The following is a 16,855-nucleotide window of genomic DNA, read 5'->3' as shown; positions in this document are numbered from 1 at the left end:
AATCTCAAAGGCCAAGTGCATAGTGACCCATTGACTTCAATGGATCCGCAAGATGCTGTAGAAGATTGGACAAGGTCCATATTCTGCGGTACGGAGGCACAGACCCAGAAGCCCACAAAGGGTTTACATGGGCTTCTAGGCCCGTGCTTCCATACCGCAGAAGACAGACCATGTCCAATCTTTCCCCGCATCTTGCAGATCGTAATGCACATGGCCAAGACCTGTGGTTTTCGATTTGCAACACACTCACGGCAGCCCTGCGGTCATTTGAATGGAGCTGAAGGGAAACCTTGCGAAATAGATGCGGTTTTTCTAAGCGGATTCATGTGCAGAAAAACTGCAGCGAAATACAGTGCCAGCAAAATGTATGAGATTACACAAACCACATGTGTACTTTGCAGATTTTTTTTTGGTGCAGTTTCTTTGGTCCCTGCCTGAATGGTAATGTGCTGGATGAATTGGGTCATAGATGGTGCTTATTTATCCACCACAACTCCCATCACTCTGCCTAGTTCCTTAATTCTGCAGAAACACAATCTATGTGGCTAAGGGTCCATTCACACCTCCGTGTGTGTTTTGCGGATCCGCAAAACACGGACAGCAGCAATTTGCGGACCGCACATTGCCGGCACTAAGAATATGCCTATTCTTGTCCGCTATTGTGGACAAGAATAGGGACATGTTCTGTTTTTTTTCAGGATCGAAATTGTATGGGTCAGCAATTCCGTTCCGCAAAATGCGGAATGGAATTGTGGATGTGTGAATGGAGCCTAAATGTGATGGAATATATTACTTCAAGTGTACAGGGATGAGCTGCAGTATCCAACCCAGCCCGGGCTGGGGGCGAAGAAAAAAAAATAAAGCCCTTTTGTCTAATCTCAGACAATTTCTATGATTATGCCGGTGCATCTAGCATAGACTCACATTAAACTACTGCCCCCATCCTCCAGTGACCTTATCGCATATATAGAGATGTGACCACATTGGTAGAGTTTGCAAGCTCCGGTATCCATTCGGGTCTGCTGTGCTTTTACCATAAGGGCTCCGTGTTGTGGACTCCGGATGCAGACCCGTTGACGTGAATGGGTCAGCAATCCACACGATACGGCAAAAGTTAGGGCATGTCTTTTGCGGTGTGGAGGCATGGACCTGAAAGCCCACGGAATTGCTTTTTAGTGTAGTTCTGTGTTTCGTTGCAGCTTTCTGTGACACAATATCATTTTTGGATGGATTTAACTCATGTATAGAAATAAAGCACTTAAAGGAAACCTGTCACTGGGATTTTGTGTATAGAGCTGAGGACATGGGTTGCTAGATGGCCGCTAGCACATCCGCAATACCCAGTCCCCATAGCTCTCTGTGCCTTTTTTTTTTATTGTGTAAAATAAATTAAAAAAAATTGATACATATGCAAATTAACCTGAGATGAGTCCTGTCCCTGACTCATCTGACATACAGCGCAAGAATAATGGAAGCTCTTAGCGCACATACGTGTCTGGGCCATCTACCAGGCGTCAAGGTGGCTTCCGCAGATGGGTTCCTATCACTAAATGTGAGGCAGTATATTTAGTGATAGGGACCCATCTGCGGAAGCCACCTTGACGCCTGGTAGATGGGCCCGACACGTATGTGCGCTAAGAGCTTCCATTCATTTATAGTCGGTATTGTACCATATATATTTTTTTTTCTAGAATGACCCCTGTTTCTTAGCTCTATTGTTTGTGTATATAACGGTGTGCAGCCATTTTGTTTATGGTAATCATCTCACATACAGGACTCATCTCAGGTTAATTTGCATATGTATCAAATCAGTTTTTTTACACAATAAAAGCACACAGAGCTATGGGGACTGGGTATTGCGGATGTGCTGGCGGCGATCTAGCAACCCATGTCCTCAGCTCTATACACAAAATCCCGGTGACAGGTTCCCTTTAAAGTACTTCATTTGCCGGGCATACCCATGAAAAATAATCTACATTTTTCAAACCAGCTCCTTGATCTGAAAACTTTTGTAATTGCACGTAATTAAAAATTTAGTATAGCCACTGAGTTATTCAGTAATATGCATATGTATAGCGCCTCCAGCTGTTTATATTTTATTTTGTCCACTTCACTGAGGCGGTCGCACGCTCAGTTTAAATCTTCAACCATCACCAGCCATGTCTCATCTTAGAAGCTGCTACTGCAGAAAGGACATATGTGGGTTGGATTTTATGTACAGGAATCCGCTACTAATGGTAATGAACAGAGCTATTCACATGGGTGTATAATTTCCGTCAGTATTCGAAATCTTCTGCATATCCGAGTTTTGTGCGGATTTGTTTCCAAATATGCATATTGCAGTCTATGGGAGTGCATCAGAAATGCATGTAAATCCTGATGATGGTACAATATATCATCAGGAATCTGTGCGTATTCCAGAGCCAGAATATTAACGGATTTCAATACGCCTGTGTGAAAGCGGCCATAGGCAGATAGCTGCAGCAGAAAGGAGCTACCAGCTTGTAATAAATGTAGCAAATGGGGAGATCTCTGGGTCCATGTGAAGTACAGGGCTGGTTCTGGCTTTGTTACAAAGAGATTTATTTTTTATTTTTTTATAAATAACATCAGTCATGGCATAACCCCTTAAGCTACAGGACGTGCGGTGTGTTGGGAGCTGTAAGATCAGATTATACTATGTATATTGAAGCAGCTGCATATTCACCGTACATCTAGGGGCTTTACATATCTATGGAGCACCCTGCGGTACATACAGTAGAGCCCCCCCCACACACGTACTTGGCATTCGGCCGAGAACACGGTGTTATATTGACGTGACGCGGATGGTGGAGACGCTCTGCAGCATGTACCAGTCCTCTACATCCAGTGTAATCTTTCAGCACATGAATTACTATATATAGCCAGCCATGATCTGATACAGTGCAGCTGCTGCATTGGTGTCATTCAGGATCCGTAAAGGACAGAAATGTACCAACTGAGCGAGGGGACCTGTAATCACACGAGGGCTGTGAAAATCCTGGATGAATGAAGAGAAAATGCAAAAATGTACCCGAAGGCAAAAGATCTGATAATATTTTCTGACTTTGCTTTTGATCCTTTAGGAATTTTGTTTCCTCTTATGGAGGCTCCAAAAAAAAAAAAAAACCTTGCCTACTCTAGTGTCATTTTCGGACATGGGTGGGAGTACCCTGCTCATGTTTCCTCTCCGGCAGACTTGGCACAGTCCTATTTCAGGGTCGCTGGATGTGTTGCAAAAAGCATGGCTGGTGATATCAAATGATACTTAGAGAGAGGTTTAATAACTCCCTGCGTTGCCGGAGAACGCGCCTGAATTATGACTAGATATAGGTCTCATCGTAAATTAGGCGCATGCTCAGCCAGTCCGTGGGCCTGGAGTAGATTTCAAGCGTCATTTATGCCAGTTTCCTGGCCTAAATGTTTGTGAATTTGCTGGGGGATGATGGCTTGACCTCTCTGCCATGCCCCCTACTCCCGAGTGGGGTGTGAAAACGCAGTGCACAATGAAATATTGTCACACGGATGTTAAAAAGCCAACTAATTAAGGACTGTTAGTAAATGACTCCCATTGTCTTGTGTCATAAGGTAGATAGACAATAGATCAGGGATCAGCAACCCCTGGCACTCCAGCTGTTCTCAAACTACAACTCTCAGAATCCTTTCACTTCTGTTGGAGTTACAAGAACAGTCAAGTGCATGCTGGGTGTTGTAGTTTCACAGCTGCTGGAGTGCCGAAGGTGCAGTAGATGAATGTCGGCCAACCATCTGACCCAATAGCTGTTGAGTGGGGAAAAAAGGGGACTGGGAATGTTAAATTACAACATGCCCAATCCTTTTGGTCTCAAGTGAGAGATGTTAGACAGCGGCTTATTCTCCTTTCTATAGAGAAAAAAATGCTCAGCCGAGCATGTATGTGTATTGGGACGTCATTTGGCTGACGGCTTCCTAAGGTCTACGGCCACCTTTAGCTACTTAAAGGGGTTGTCTCATTATAGACAATGGGAGCATATCGCTAGGATATGCCCCTATTGTTTTATAGGTGTGGGACCCACACCTATATCGAGAATGGAGCCCCTCAAGGTGGTGGCTGGAGGACTCCGGTCCGGCCACCACCAAGCTGGCTCCCCATAGAAGTGAATAGGAACGTTTCGGGCATGCACAGCACCCGCTCCCATTCATTTTTATGGGGCCAACGGAAATAGCTGAGCCAGTGCTCGCCTATTTTTGCCGGCCCCATAGAAAATAAATGGAGGGCGGCTGCGCCCTTGTTCATTTGCGGGACACCGTTTTCGATATGGGTGCGGGTCCCAGTGGTGGGACTCACACCTATAAGACAATGCGACATATCCCAGCGATATGCCCCCATTGTCCATGATGAGACAACCCCTTTAAAGAAAATGTGATTGTCTCCATTTTTCTTGGCAAACAATTGTATTCCCTGTGAAATAACAGTTCTGCAGCATCTTTTCTTAGACCTCTCTGTTGTGCTGTTCCTCTGTATTTACTAAGACCACTTTCACATCCCCGGTTTGAGTTCCAGCAGGCTGTGTCAGAATTTAGTCAAGCTTAAGGGGCGCACAGGCAGGAGCAGCGATGTGTGCTCTGGCAGCGGAGAACCAAGACGTGATGGCACCCAGGACTTTGAGTGCCTAATTGATTAGGAAAATATTAGTATATATAAAAAAAATATATATTTAGGCCATTTTGAACATAAAAAAAAAAAGTTTAGTTACTTTGTAAAAACAATTCTGAAGCATCTGTTCTTATGTCTGTAAGTTGTGCCATTCCTTTCTTATTTCTACTAGAAGTTATGAATGAATTGCTAGGAGTCTGCAGCAAGGGTACAGAGGGGTGGTAACCAGTTGGGGGGGGGGGGGTGTACCTGCACAGTCTGACAATGGCAGCACTGATTGGATAAAGTGAGGCTGTGCAGGTACAAATCCCCCCCCCCCCCCCCCAACTGGTTACCACTCCTCTGTACCCTTAAGGCCCATTTCACATGGGCGAGAATTCCGCGTGGGTGCAATGCGTGAGGTGAACGCATTGCACCCTCACTGAATGCAGACCCAATTCAATGGGGCTGTTCAGATGAGCAGTGATTTTCACGCATCACTTGTGTGTTGCGTGAAGATCGTAGCATGTTCTATATTCTGCGTTTTTCACGCAACGTAAGCCCCATAGAAAGGAATGAGTTTGTGTGAAAATTGCAAGCATCCGCAAGCAATTTCGGATGCGGTGCGATTTTCATGCATGTTTGCTAGGAGATGATAGGGATGAGCAACCCCATTAAAGTCTAATCCCTGTATTATTTTCCTTTATAACATGGTTATAAGGGTAAATAATGGCATTCTTAATACAGAATGCTTACTAAAATGTGGCTTGAGGGGTTAAAAAAAATTAATAAATATTAACTCACCTCATCCTCTTGTTCGCGCAGCCGGCATGTCGTCTATGTTTTTCTTTCAGGACCTGCAAAAGGACCTTTGCTGACGTACGTGGAGAGCACTATTACGTCATCAAAGGTCCTTTTGCAGGTCCTGAAAGAAGACTATGCCGGTGAGTTAATTATTTATTTTAACCCCTCAAGTTACATTTTACTAAGCATTCTGTATTAAAAATGCTATTTTCCCTTATAACCATGTTATAAGAGAAAATAATAAAATCTACACAACACCTAACCCAAACTTCAGTAAAGAAGTCTGGGTTCGGAACGGGGTACCACATTCAGTTTTTAATCATGTGCATGTAAAAATTAATTGCACTTGTGCGATAAAAACTAAACAATGCTATCGCAGTCAAAACGGACTGAAACTGAGTTGCGTGTGCATTGCGGGAAACCCGTGCGAGTGTGCACCCATCTGGAGCAAATTCTAGTAGAAATAATAAAGGAATGGCACAACATACAGACCATAAGAATAGCTGCTCCAGAACAGTTTTTACACTAGGAATACATAAAGCTATTAAAAGGGCATGTCTGGAGAGGTGAAAGGTCCTCTTTAAGCAACATTCTTATCCGTAAGATAAGAACTGAGCTATAATGAGTGTTTGTTACGTCAGAGAGAAGTATTCTTCAGCTGAACTGCCTGCCCCAACAGAGTGAAATTTCAGATCCTGCTACTAGATAAACTCAAGGCTGCACAGAGATAAGGGTTCAACATTTTTAATAAAGGCCGATTGAAAAATAATTTGTAGCTCAAGATGAGTACAATGCAATAATAAAACAAAAATTGCCCTAAACGTGTCCATAGCCTTTAATCGCCAAGCAAGAAGCCATAGTGGCTGGTAAGCTCGGACAGACACTTATCTATGAATTAAAGCAGTGCTCATGGTATCACAGTACCTACAGCATTATTAGGATATGACCACATGGCTGTACGAGGTGCAGCAGGCTCTAAATAAACTAGTTAGTGCTGCACTGGTTCGTTGATCTATATTGTTAATGGCCACATGGTATTGCACAGCCATTAACAATACAGACCAACTAAGTTGCAGTCCTAATTAGTTTAATTAGAGCCTGCTGTGGCTCATACGAGTGCATGGAACTCTACTGCCACTCAACCACTACATATCCACGTTTGTCCAATTGGTTTTACTGCCAATTTTCTTTTGTCCCTTTTTCAATGGTGTCCTGGGTGGCCCCCTATTTCCCTGCTACTCCACGCTGCCCCTTTTAGACACCGTGCTTGAAAATTGCTAGGGGGATTACCATGATCTCCAGTGTTCATGTCCACTACCAGACACACTCTAGTTTATGGCAGTAGCTTGTTGTATCAAAAGCAATTTTGCATATACATAGGAATGTTACTTCTATATCATAAAAATCAATGTTTCCAGTTTGTAATAAAAGATGGAACCCCGTTTCTAAGGGCTCTTTCACACCTGCGTTCTTTTCTTCCGGCATAGAGTTCCGTAGCTTTTTCTGAATGGTTACCATGGCTGCCAAGACGCTAAAGTCCTGGCAGCCATGGTAAAGTGTAGCGGGGAGCGGGGGAGCAGCATACTTACCGTCCGTGCGGCTCCCGGGGCGCTCCAGAGTGATGTCAGGGCGCCCCACGCGCATGGATGACGTGATCGCATGGCACGTCATCCATGCGCGTGGGGCGCCCTGATGTCACTCTGGAGTGCCCCGGGAGCCGCACAGCCTGTAAGTATACTGCTCCCCCCTACTACTATGGCAACCAGGACTTTAATAGCGTCCTGGCTGCCATAGTAACACTGAAAGCATTTTGAAGACGGATCCGTCTTCAAATGCTTTCAGTACACTTGCGGTTTTCCGGATCCGGCGTGTAATTCCGGCAAGTGGAGTACACGCCGGATCCGGACAACGCAAGTGTGAAAGAGCCCTTAATCCAGCATTCATTCCCACAACTTTCCATTGCATGAATCACCACGACACAGGATGAGTTAAACAGTGCACATAGAAGTTTATTAGAAGAACAAGCACTAATTAGCAGCAGATTGATGTAAAGACAAATGTCTGCAAAAGACATCAAGTTTACCATTACACTTCGTAAGAGTTCAGGTAGAAAATCCCCTTCAGTAAACTCCAATTTTGCATTACCTGATGAGCCTTCATGAAAAACTATGTCTAGAGTAAGGCTTTAGCAACATTCATCGGCAGGCTAACCAGATAAGGTATACATGCAGGACCTATGTACAATACAATACATGAACGTATTGCCATTCTTCGTCATTGGAAACATAGGTGGGCCTTCTGCGACATGTCATCCGGCTCAGCCTGAAGGAACAGACAGTCTCGGTCTTACAATTTAAAGCACAAAAGAAACAACAAAATATACAAGCGACTGACTTTTTGGTAAGAAAGGTTTGTGTAGAGTACTTGTAGCGTGTGACAAAAGCTCCTGTGTTATATGCTGTATATGTCAGCATGGCCTGAATACAACCATTTCATGAGCCTGGGTAACCTTACAGCACCACTACTGTGTCTGCCACCAACAGGCCCCTTTAAATTATGGTATCTATAAGTTAAAGGGGTTGTGCCATGAAAAATATTCTACAGTTTTTAAACCAGCACCTGGATCTGAATACTTTTGTAATTGCATGTAATTAAAAATGTATTACAGCTACTGAGTTATTCAATGAAATCTCTCTGTATAGTGCCACCTGCTGGTTGCTCACTTTCTAATATCTCTGTCCTGCTCACTGAGATGGAAGCGCATGCTCAGTTCCATTCTTCAACTGCCACCAGCTGCAGTAGAAAGGACACGTCCCCTAAGCGGACAGCTTGACATAAATCTGGCAGAACAATTGGAGCACTGAATGGAGAGATCTCTGGGTCCATGTGAGGTACAGGGCTGGTTCTAGCTTTGTTAGAAAGAGGTTGTCATGTTCTAGATTATGTATGATTTTTATTTATATTAATCATGGGATAATGATGGCATTCATAAAGCAAAGCAGGGTGTGCCTGTAGGCCTGAAATGAAACACTACAGGGAAAAGTCCAACAGGCCAAATTCGCACATCGGTGGTCCCGATGTATTGTACGTCCTATTACTTGGATGTGTCACGGCCCGCCCAACCCTATGATGCTGTGGGATCGGATGAGTTAAACCCATGGTCGGGCTGTGACACATCTGAACAATATGGATGTATAATATGTCTGGAACACAGGTGTGTGAATATGGCCTTACTATGTCAACGAGACAAATGCAGCTCACATAAACCGAGCAGACTTAGGCTTTATACACACAGTGGTTCCATATTAATACCACGTGGCGCCTTCATGCGGCACTATTTAGTTACCTAGAAGCAGCGCTTATAGTTTCATGAAAGGGAACCTGTCACATTGAACATGGATCTGAGCTGCAGACATATTATAGAGCAGGAGGAGCTGAGCAGATTGATATATAGTTTTGTGGGAAAAGATTTAGTAAAACTTGTATTTTATTCATATAAATTCCTTCTCATTTGGGGCTTTGAAGTCCAGGAGGCGGTCCTATCAATGATTGACAGCTCTCTCTGTATACACAGTCATAGAGGGAAGGCTGTCCATCACTGATAGGGCCGCCTCCCTGACTTCAAAGTCTGGAATGAGCAGAAATTTATATGAATAAAATACAAGTTTTACTGAATTTGTTCCTATAAATCTATATATCAATCTGCTCAGCTCCTCCTGCTCTATAACAGGCTGCCTGCAGCTTACATTGCATTTTCATGATGACAAGTTCCCTTTAAGACAGCTCTTTTTTAAGTTGATGCCGTTCTCTCAAATGGGTGGGGGGGGGGGAGCCGCCATCATTTATGATGAGGTGTAAGCCGCAGGTCCATGATAAATCAAGCTGATCATGTTTTGTCCACCAGAGGCACTGTGATAGTTTCTGTATAGCCAAGCAAAACAATATGGCTGCTGCAAGTCACATGACTAGTTCTGCAATTCACCAGAGATGTTCATATCTCTGCAAATGACTTTTATGTTCTATTGTAAAGAACAAAGCAAGAAAAAACATAAATCAGTCAATTATAAAATATACAGGGGACCATAAGTAATTGGTATTTTCAGCTTGTCGGTGCGGCTATAGCTCTTTACAGAAAAAACTACAACTTTTAGCCGTAAAGCAGATATAATGAATTTGGTGCTGTGAATTTTTATATATAAAATCCCCAAAAACTAGGCTGACGTTGAAGCATCCTGTGGCTGACCAGTTGTACAAAACATGTCCGGTTCTTCCGCCATGGTACAGCCGTGCTGTCTATACATCCATTATATAGAATGGAAGGAGGCGTAAACCTGAAGTACAAACTGTATATTAAACCAGCCACGAATACATCTAGAACTGTATCTGGAGGGTGAGTGGGAGACGTGAAGCAGACATTTTCTGGAAACTCCTGTCAGTAATTCCATGTAAGATACAGTTGATATCTGAGGGACCGATAGCATTTGAATGAACAGCAAATATGGTTATTGGTGAATATATACTTTAAAAGAAAGTAAAAGACCCCCCTGCGCTCCTATTGTTTCTATGCGTAAGTCTACCTTTATAGGAAGATCCCGCTGCTTACTGTCTATCAAGGAGCTATTGTTCTCCTTAGGTAAGTGCATAAGAAAATGGTGTATCACCCGTGGGTGATATGCGACAAAAGCGCTGGTATACACAGTCAAAACAGCTAGTCCTTTAAGTTGGCACTATAAGTCAGTACCAGCCTGATTAACTGGGTGGTTGGCTCTAAAAGTAAGTGCTGCGAGGGTGGATGTATATAATTATTGGGATCTGGGCGTATAATCGGATGATGGGGATGATAGGAGCATAAAAAATATTGCAAGTGTTTGTTCTGGAAGTTCAGAGATAAAGCGGTAAGAGCAAAGTTACTGTTAATAATAATAATGTCGTAACTACCTTATCTTTCATCCAAAATGGTCCCTTGGTTTATGATCCGCTGTGTCGCTCACTATTGGTGAGTTTCCGTGTTATTCTTCTAGTGATGCTGTCCTTTTAGATTGCGGCGTCCTCCTAGCTCACCTACCAGCAGCAGCGCGGCCCCGGCCGGAAGCACGCGCGGCGCGAGGGAGCTTGTGAGTCTTCATAGGCCCCGAAACGCGTAGGTAGTTTTTTGTCCTACGGAGGGCCCTGTACTCTTAACAGTGACGTCACCGCAAGCGGTTTCCGGGGCAACAGACTCACAAGCTACCTCGCGCCGCGCGTGCTTCCGGCCGGGCCGCGCTGCTGCTGGTAGGTGAGCTAGGAGGACGCAGCGATCTAAAAGGACAGCATCACTAGAAGAATAACACGGAAACTCACCAATAGTGAGCGACACAGTGGATCATCAACCAAGGGACCATTTTGGATGAAAGATAAGGTAGTTACGACATTATTATTATTAACAGTAACTTTGCTCTTACCGCTTTATCTCTGAACTTCCAGAACAAACATTTGCAATTTTTTTTATGCTCCTATCATCCCCATCATCCGATTATACGCCCAGATCCCAATAATTATATACATCCACCCTCGCAGCACTTACTTTTAGAGCCAACCGCTCAGTTAATCAGGCTGGTACTGACTTATAGTGCCAACTTAAAGGACTGGCTGTTTTGACTGTGTATACCAGCGCTTTTGTCTCATATCACCCACGGGTGATACACCATTTTCGAATATACAGGTCCTTCTCAAAAAATTAGCATATTGTGATAAAGTTCATTATTTTCTGTAATGTACTGATAAACATTAGACTTTCATATATTTTAGATTCATTACACACCAACTGAAGTAGTTCCAGCCTTTTATTGTTTTAATATTGATGATTTTGGCATACAGCTCATGAAAACCCAAATTTCCTATCTCAAAAAATTAGCATATTTCATCCGACCAATAAAAGAAAAGTGTTTTTAATACAAAAAAAGTCAACCTTCAAATAATTATGTTCAGTTATGCACTCAATACTTGGTCGGGAATCCTTTTGCAGAAATGACTGCTTCAATGCGGCGTGGCATGGAGGCAATCAGCCTGTGGCACTGCTGAGGTGTTATGGAGGCCCAGGATGCTTCGATAGCGGCCTTAAGCTCATTCAGAGTGTTGGGTCTTGCGTCTCTCAACTTTCTCTTCCCAATATCCCACAGATTCTCTATGGGGTTCAGGTCAGGAGAGTTGGCAGGCCAATTGAGCACAGTAATACCATGGTCAGTAAACCATTTACCAGTGGTTTTGGCACTGTGAGCAGGTGCCAGGTCGTGCTGAAAAATGAAATCTTCATCTCCATAAAGCTTTTCAGCAGATGGAAGCATGAAGTGCTCCAAAATCTCCTGATAGCTATCTGCATTGACCCTGCCCTTGATAAAACACAGTGGACCAACACCAGCAGCTGACATGGCACCCCAGACCATCACTGACTGTGGGTACTTGACACTGGACTTCAGGCATTTTGTCATTTCCCTCTCCCCAGTCTTCCTCCAGACTCTGGCACCTTGATTTCCGAATGACATGCAAAATTTGCTTTCATCCGAAAAAAGTACTTTGGACCACTGAGCAACAGTCCAGTGCTGCTTCTCTGTAGCCCAGGTCAGGCGCTTCTGCCGCTGTTTCTGGGGAATGCGGCACCTGTAGCCCATTTCCTGCACACGCCTGTATACGGTGGCTCTGGATGTTTCTACTCCAGACTCAGTCCACTGCTTCCGCAGGTCCCCCAAGGTCTGGAATCGGTCCTTCTCCACAATCTTCCTCAGGGTCCGGTCACCTCTTCTCGTTGTGCAGTGTTTTCTGCCACACTTTTTCCTTCCCACAGACTTCCCACTGAGGTGCCTTGATACAGCACTCTGGGAACAGCCTATACGTTCAGAAATTTCTTTCTGTGTCTTACCCTCTTGCTTGAGGGTGTCAATGATGGCCTTCTGGACAGCAGTCAGGTCGGCAGTCTTACCCATGATTGCGGTTTTGAGTAATGAACCAGGCTGGGAGTTTTTAAAAGCCTCAGGAATCTTTTGCAGGTGTTTAGAGTTAATTAGTTGATTCAGATGATTAGGTTAATAGCTTGTTTAGAGAACCTTTTCATGATATGCTAATTTTTTGAGATAGGAAATTTGGGTTTTCCTGAGCTGTATGCCAAAATCATCAATATTAAAACAATAAAAGGCTTGAACTACTTCAGTTGGTGTGTAATGAATCTAAAATATATGAAAGTCTAATGTTTCTCAGTACATTACAGAAAATAATGAACTTTATCACAATATGCTAATTTTTTTAGAAGGACCTGTATACTTTAGGTTTAGTGTTTCTAACTGTAGAGGTCTATGAGGCCTTACTACACAACTGTGTTATATTTTTCTGTCAGATTTATACAAAAATGTACTATGGGGGAGATTTATCAAAGCTGGTGTAAAGTAGAACTGGCTTAGTTGCCCATAGCAACCAACCAGATTCCAGCTTTCATTTTTCACAGCTCCTTTGTAAAATGAAAGGTGGAATCTGATTGGTTGCTATGGGCAACTAAGCCAGTTCTACTTTACACCAGTTTTGATATCCATCAGAGGTATTCTCCGCTAGGAAGGAAGCTGTCCATAAGATCTTGTTTACTCAAGCTATTTGCACCACCGTTTTTTGGCAAGGACCAAGCGCCCATGCCGAGGTGCTCAGAGCATATCTTATTTTGGTCCATGTCACATGGAACACAGAAGATAATCGTCTCAGACGAGCACCAGGTCCAAGTCCTATGTGAACCTTTTTTCCCCCCCTCATTTACAGGCTTCAAAAAGAAGAAAAAGGCACAGTAAGGCTACTTTCACACTAGCGTTCGATCGGATCCGTTCTGAACGGATCCGATCATAATAATGCAGACGGAGGCTCTGTTCAGAACGGATCCGTCTGCATTAAAATGGCAAAAAAAAGCTAAGTGTGAAAATAGCCTCGGACGGATCCGTCCAGACTTTCAATGTAAAGTCAATGGGGGACGGATCCGCTTGAAGATTGAGCCATATTGTGGCATCTTCAAACGGATCCGTCCCCATTGACTTACATTGTAAGTCTGGACGGATCCGCACGCCTCCGCACGGCCAGGCGGACACCCGAACGCTGCAAGCGGATCCGCTCCATTCAGACTGCATCAGGGCTGGACGGAGGCGTTCGGGTCTGCTCGTGAGCCCCTTCAAACGGAGCTCACGAGCGGACCGACGAACGCTAGTGTGAAAGCAGCCTAAAGAAAACTACATGTATAACCCAAGATTGTGGTATCCCATAGAAGCTGTGCTAGAAATACTTCCTAGAACCACTCCATTAATCAGGCACCGCTGCTTGTTCTAGAGCTGCTCTTAAAGGGGTTTTTCCATCTTGCTAGGATTTGCCTTCATGTGTAGCTATCACACTGGCTGACCTGTTCCATGTGCACTTGGCAGCTGAAGACATCTGTGTTGGTCCCATGTTCACATGTGTGGCCGCATTACTGAGAAAAATTTAGTTTTCATATATGCAAATGAATCTCTAGGAGCAATGGGGGCGTTGCTGTTACACCTAGAGGCTCTGCTCTCTCTGCAACTGCTGCACCCTCTCCACTTTGACAGGACCATGAGTGATTGTGTTTTCACTGCCTGGTCCTGTCAATCAAACTCCATAGGGCGCAGCAGTTGCAGAGAGAGCAGAGCCTCTAGGTGTAATGGTAACGCCCCTGTTGCTCCTAGAGACTCATTTGCATATATTAAAACTTCATTTTTCTCAGCAGTGTGGACAGATATGAACATGGGAACAACACAGATGTCTTCCGCTGCCAAGTGCACATGGAACAGGTCAGCCAGTGTCATATGTACAAATCTGCTGACAGATGCTCTTTAACGGGATCAGTAGTGGTTCGACTGATCCTGAAAATGACAGGGAAAATGTCACCTCTTTTTTTTTATGTGAGTTAAAACCAGATAGTGACACATATCTATTTTTCTAATCTGTTTTTTTTTTTTCAGATTTTTCCTAAACATGATTATGGAGGCGGCCATCTTCCCTGAGTTGTTCTTAACAGCATTTAGAGACGTGCTTTACAGCAGCCACCATGGGCTATAGACATGTACTGGAGGTCTCTTACTGATCTCTATGAGAGAGTTTATTGTAGAGGTCAGGACGGAGTAGATAAGCTTTGATATCACCTATTGTGAATGGTGGATCCTCTGTTATCTATACAGAGGTGATATCTGTCATTAATCCTGTCTGTGACGACAAGGAGATAACTGCAGTAAAGTGATCTATACAGACCAGGAAGTGGCGCCTATTATTAGGCATAGTGGCCAGTGGGAAAACTGCAGGATGAATTTTTTTATTTTTTATAATAGATATTGACATGAAGAATTAAGAGCCACAATAGTAATGATGATATATATATATATATATATATATATATATATACAGTAGCGGTTTTCAGAGCTAAAATCAGGCCTCACAAACGTAGCGGATACAGTATTAAAATGTAACCCCTGTGCCTTTGCGCTGCAGAGGTGTAGAGACTTCCTATGCTTCCCATGCTGGGGACAGATTAGCTCCATAATTCGGCATCTAATGGATCCCAGTTTTATTTTTCCTTGCTGGATTCATTTGGAATCCAACAGAGACAACCTCTGTGAAATCAGAGGTGCAGCAGGGCCCCACAGATTTCTATAGGTTCTGTATGACGGCTCCGTAAAACTCGGAAATGTTAAGACGCCGTGCTATAGACATGTGCGTGAGCCCTAAATTATAGGTGGAGCTTTACTTTCAGTATATCATTTTCATACCATTCAGCATCATTGGGGTTAATGATATGACCTTGCTAAAAATCTGTCTATAGTTATCACTAGACCAGGCATTTGTAGGTACTCTACACAAGAATTACCTATACAGGCAACACCAGGAAGTATTGAATTTTGCTATAATCTGAATATATTTCCCATGGGAAAGATTCCATTTACAAAACAGCAAAATATCTGTGCAGTTTAGCTTTTTTAATGGCAAATGTCCTGATAATGAAAAAGTATCAGAACATTCATTGGAATGGGGGGGGGGGGGGGGGGTAATTGATGTCTAGGTAAGAGGTCCATAGATTCTATACGTCATCGTCTTGCTACAAATGCAGCAAATACTCTTGGGGTAGGTTGACACTTGCGGTAAGCAGATCCGGCAGGCCATTCTGGCAGAGAAGAGCCTGCAGAGTTCACTGGATCTGGCATAGCAGGGTGCTGCTGTTAACTGCCAGACCCCATTGACTATAATGGCATCCGGCATAAGTGATAGTTTTTGACCAGACAAAAACCTTTGCATGCAGCATTTTTTGTCCGGCCAAAAGCTGACATTTCACATGAAAGAAACTGGATCCCCGTCGGATCCCATTATAGTCATGGGGGACCAGCGGTGAAAGGCATTATCTGGCCAGGCCAGATCCAGTGAACTCCACCAGACTGTTCTCTGCCAGAACAGCCTGCTAGATCTGTTTGACCAAGTGTGAACCCACCCTAAATAACTGTGGATATGTTACAGGTCAGTCAAGCTAATAGAATTTTAAAAATGAATATAAAAGCAAATGGTATGAAGCATCACAAACAAAAAAATAATCTTGTAGCAATAATATGAAACTGAACTGTGCATAGATACTGATTTGTTGATATCATGATAGGTTTAACAAATCCATAGTCTAGCATCACCAAAGAATGGGTAATTCAATTTTGCTAAAACCAGGCTCCTTGCGCACTTCCCAGTAGGTGTCATTAGAAACCCAAGTCTCCTTATTATGGGTATCAATCACCTTCCTGCAAGTAGAACAAAAAGAAGAAACAATGAAGCAATCAGGAAGGCGAATCCGATAACAGATATAAACTGAGCTTAGGAAATAACTCCTGCAGGTCACACATGACGGGGCCGCACTCTAGAGCTTCCCCTACCATAAGCATCAATAGCATGTTGATTAGATACACTATGTACAGTATGTCTGATTGGTGGAGACTCAATAACTGGGATGCTTAGAATAAAGGGGACATAGCCTCTTGAGCCTATTGCATTTACACCAACAGATTATGTGACCAGGTTCTGCCCAATCAGACCAATGATTGGTCGGAAAATCTGTCAGATAATTTGTGTTAGGCTGGGTTCACACCTCAACAAGGAGAAACCAATGCTTCCCTATCGGCATGGTTCTCACCTGGGCGTTTTACAGCGCGTACGATCGCGCTGTAAAACGCCCGACGCCCCAAGAAGTACATGAGCTTCTTTGGGGCGTCTTGTCGCGCGTTCCCGTACATAGACTTTCGGGAACGCGCGACAATGGGCGTTCGCTTGTCTCTGTATGCGCGATTGCAAACACCCGTACAATCGCGCATACAGAGCGCTCCATCGCGAACGCTCAGGTGTGAACCCAGCGTAAAAGCCAAAGGGACTTTC

The 16,855-nt window shown here is 43.8% G+C and overlaps 1 protein-coding gene across 4 annotated transcripts in view; it reads right to left on the bottom strand.

Annotated features, from left to right (window-relative positions):
• Window positions 1-14,181: 14,181 nt before the first annotated feature.
• Window positions 14,182-16,855, bottom strand: part of OSBPL6 (oxysterol binding protein like 6) — a 273,275-nt gene continuing 270,601 nt past the window's right edge. For all 4 annotated transcript variants that reach the window (XM_044303514.1, XM_044303517.1, XM_044303515.1 and 1 more), the window contains one exon: window positions 14,182-16,227. In XM_044303514.1, coding sequence (XP_044159449.1) covers window positions 16,119-16,227 — 109 coding nt within the window. In that variant the 3' untranslated portion in view covers window positions 14,182-16,118. The remainder of the gene's footprint in view (window positions 16,228-16,855) is intronic.

Source organism: Bufo gargarizans, chromosome 8 (assembly GCF_014858855.1).
Source record: "Bufo gargarizans isolate SCDJY-AF-19 chromosome 8, ASM1485885v1, whole genome shotgun sequence".
In the NCBI taxonomy this organism is placed as follows: Eukaryota; Metazoa; Chordata; class Amphibia; order Anura; family Bufonidae; genus Bufo; species Bufo gargarizans.
This window is presented reverse-complemented; position numbering and strand designations above follow the sequence as displayed.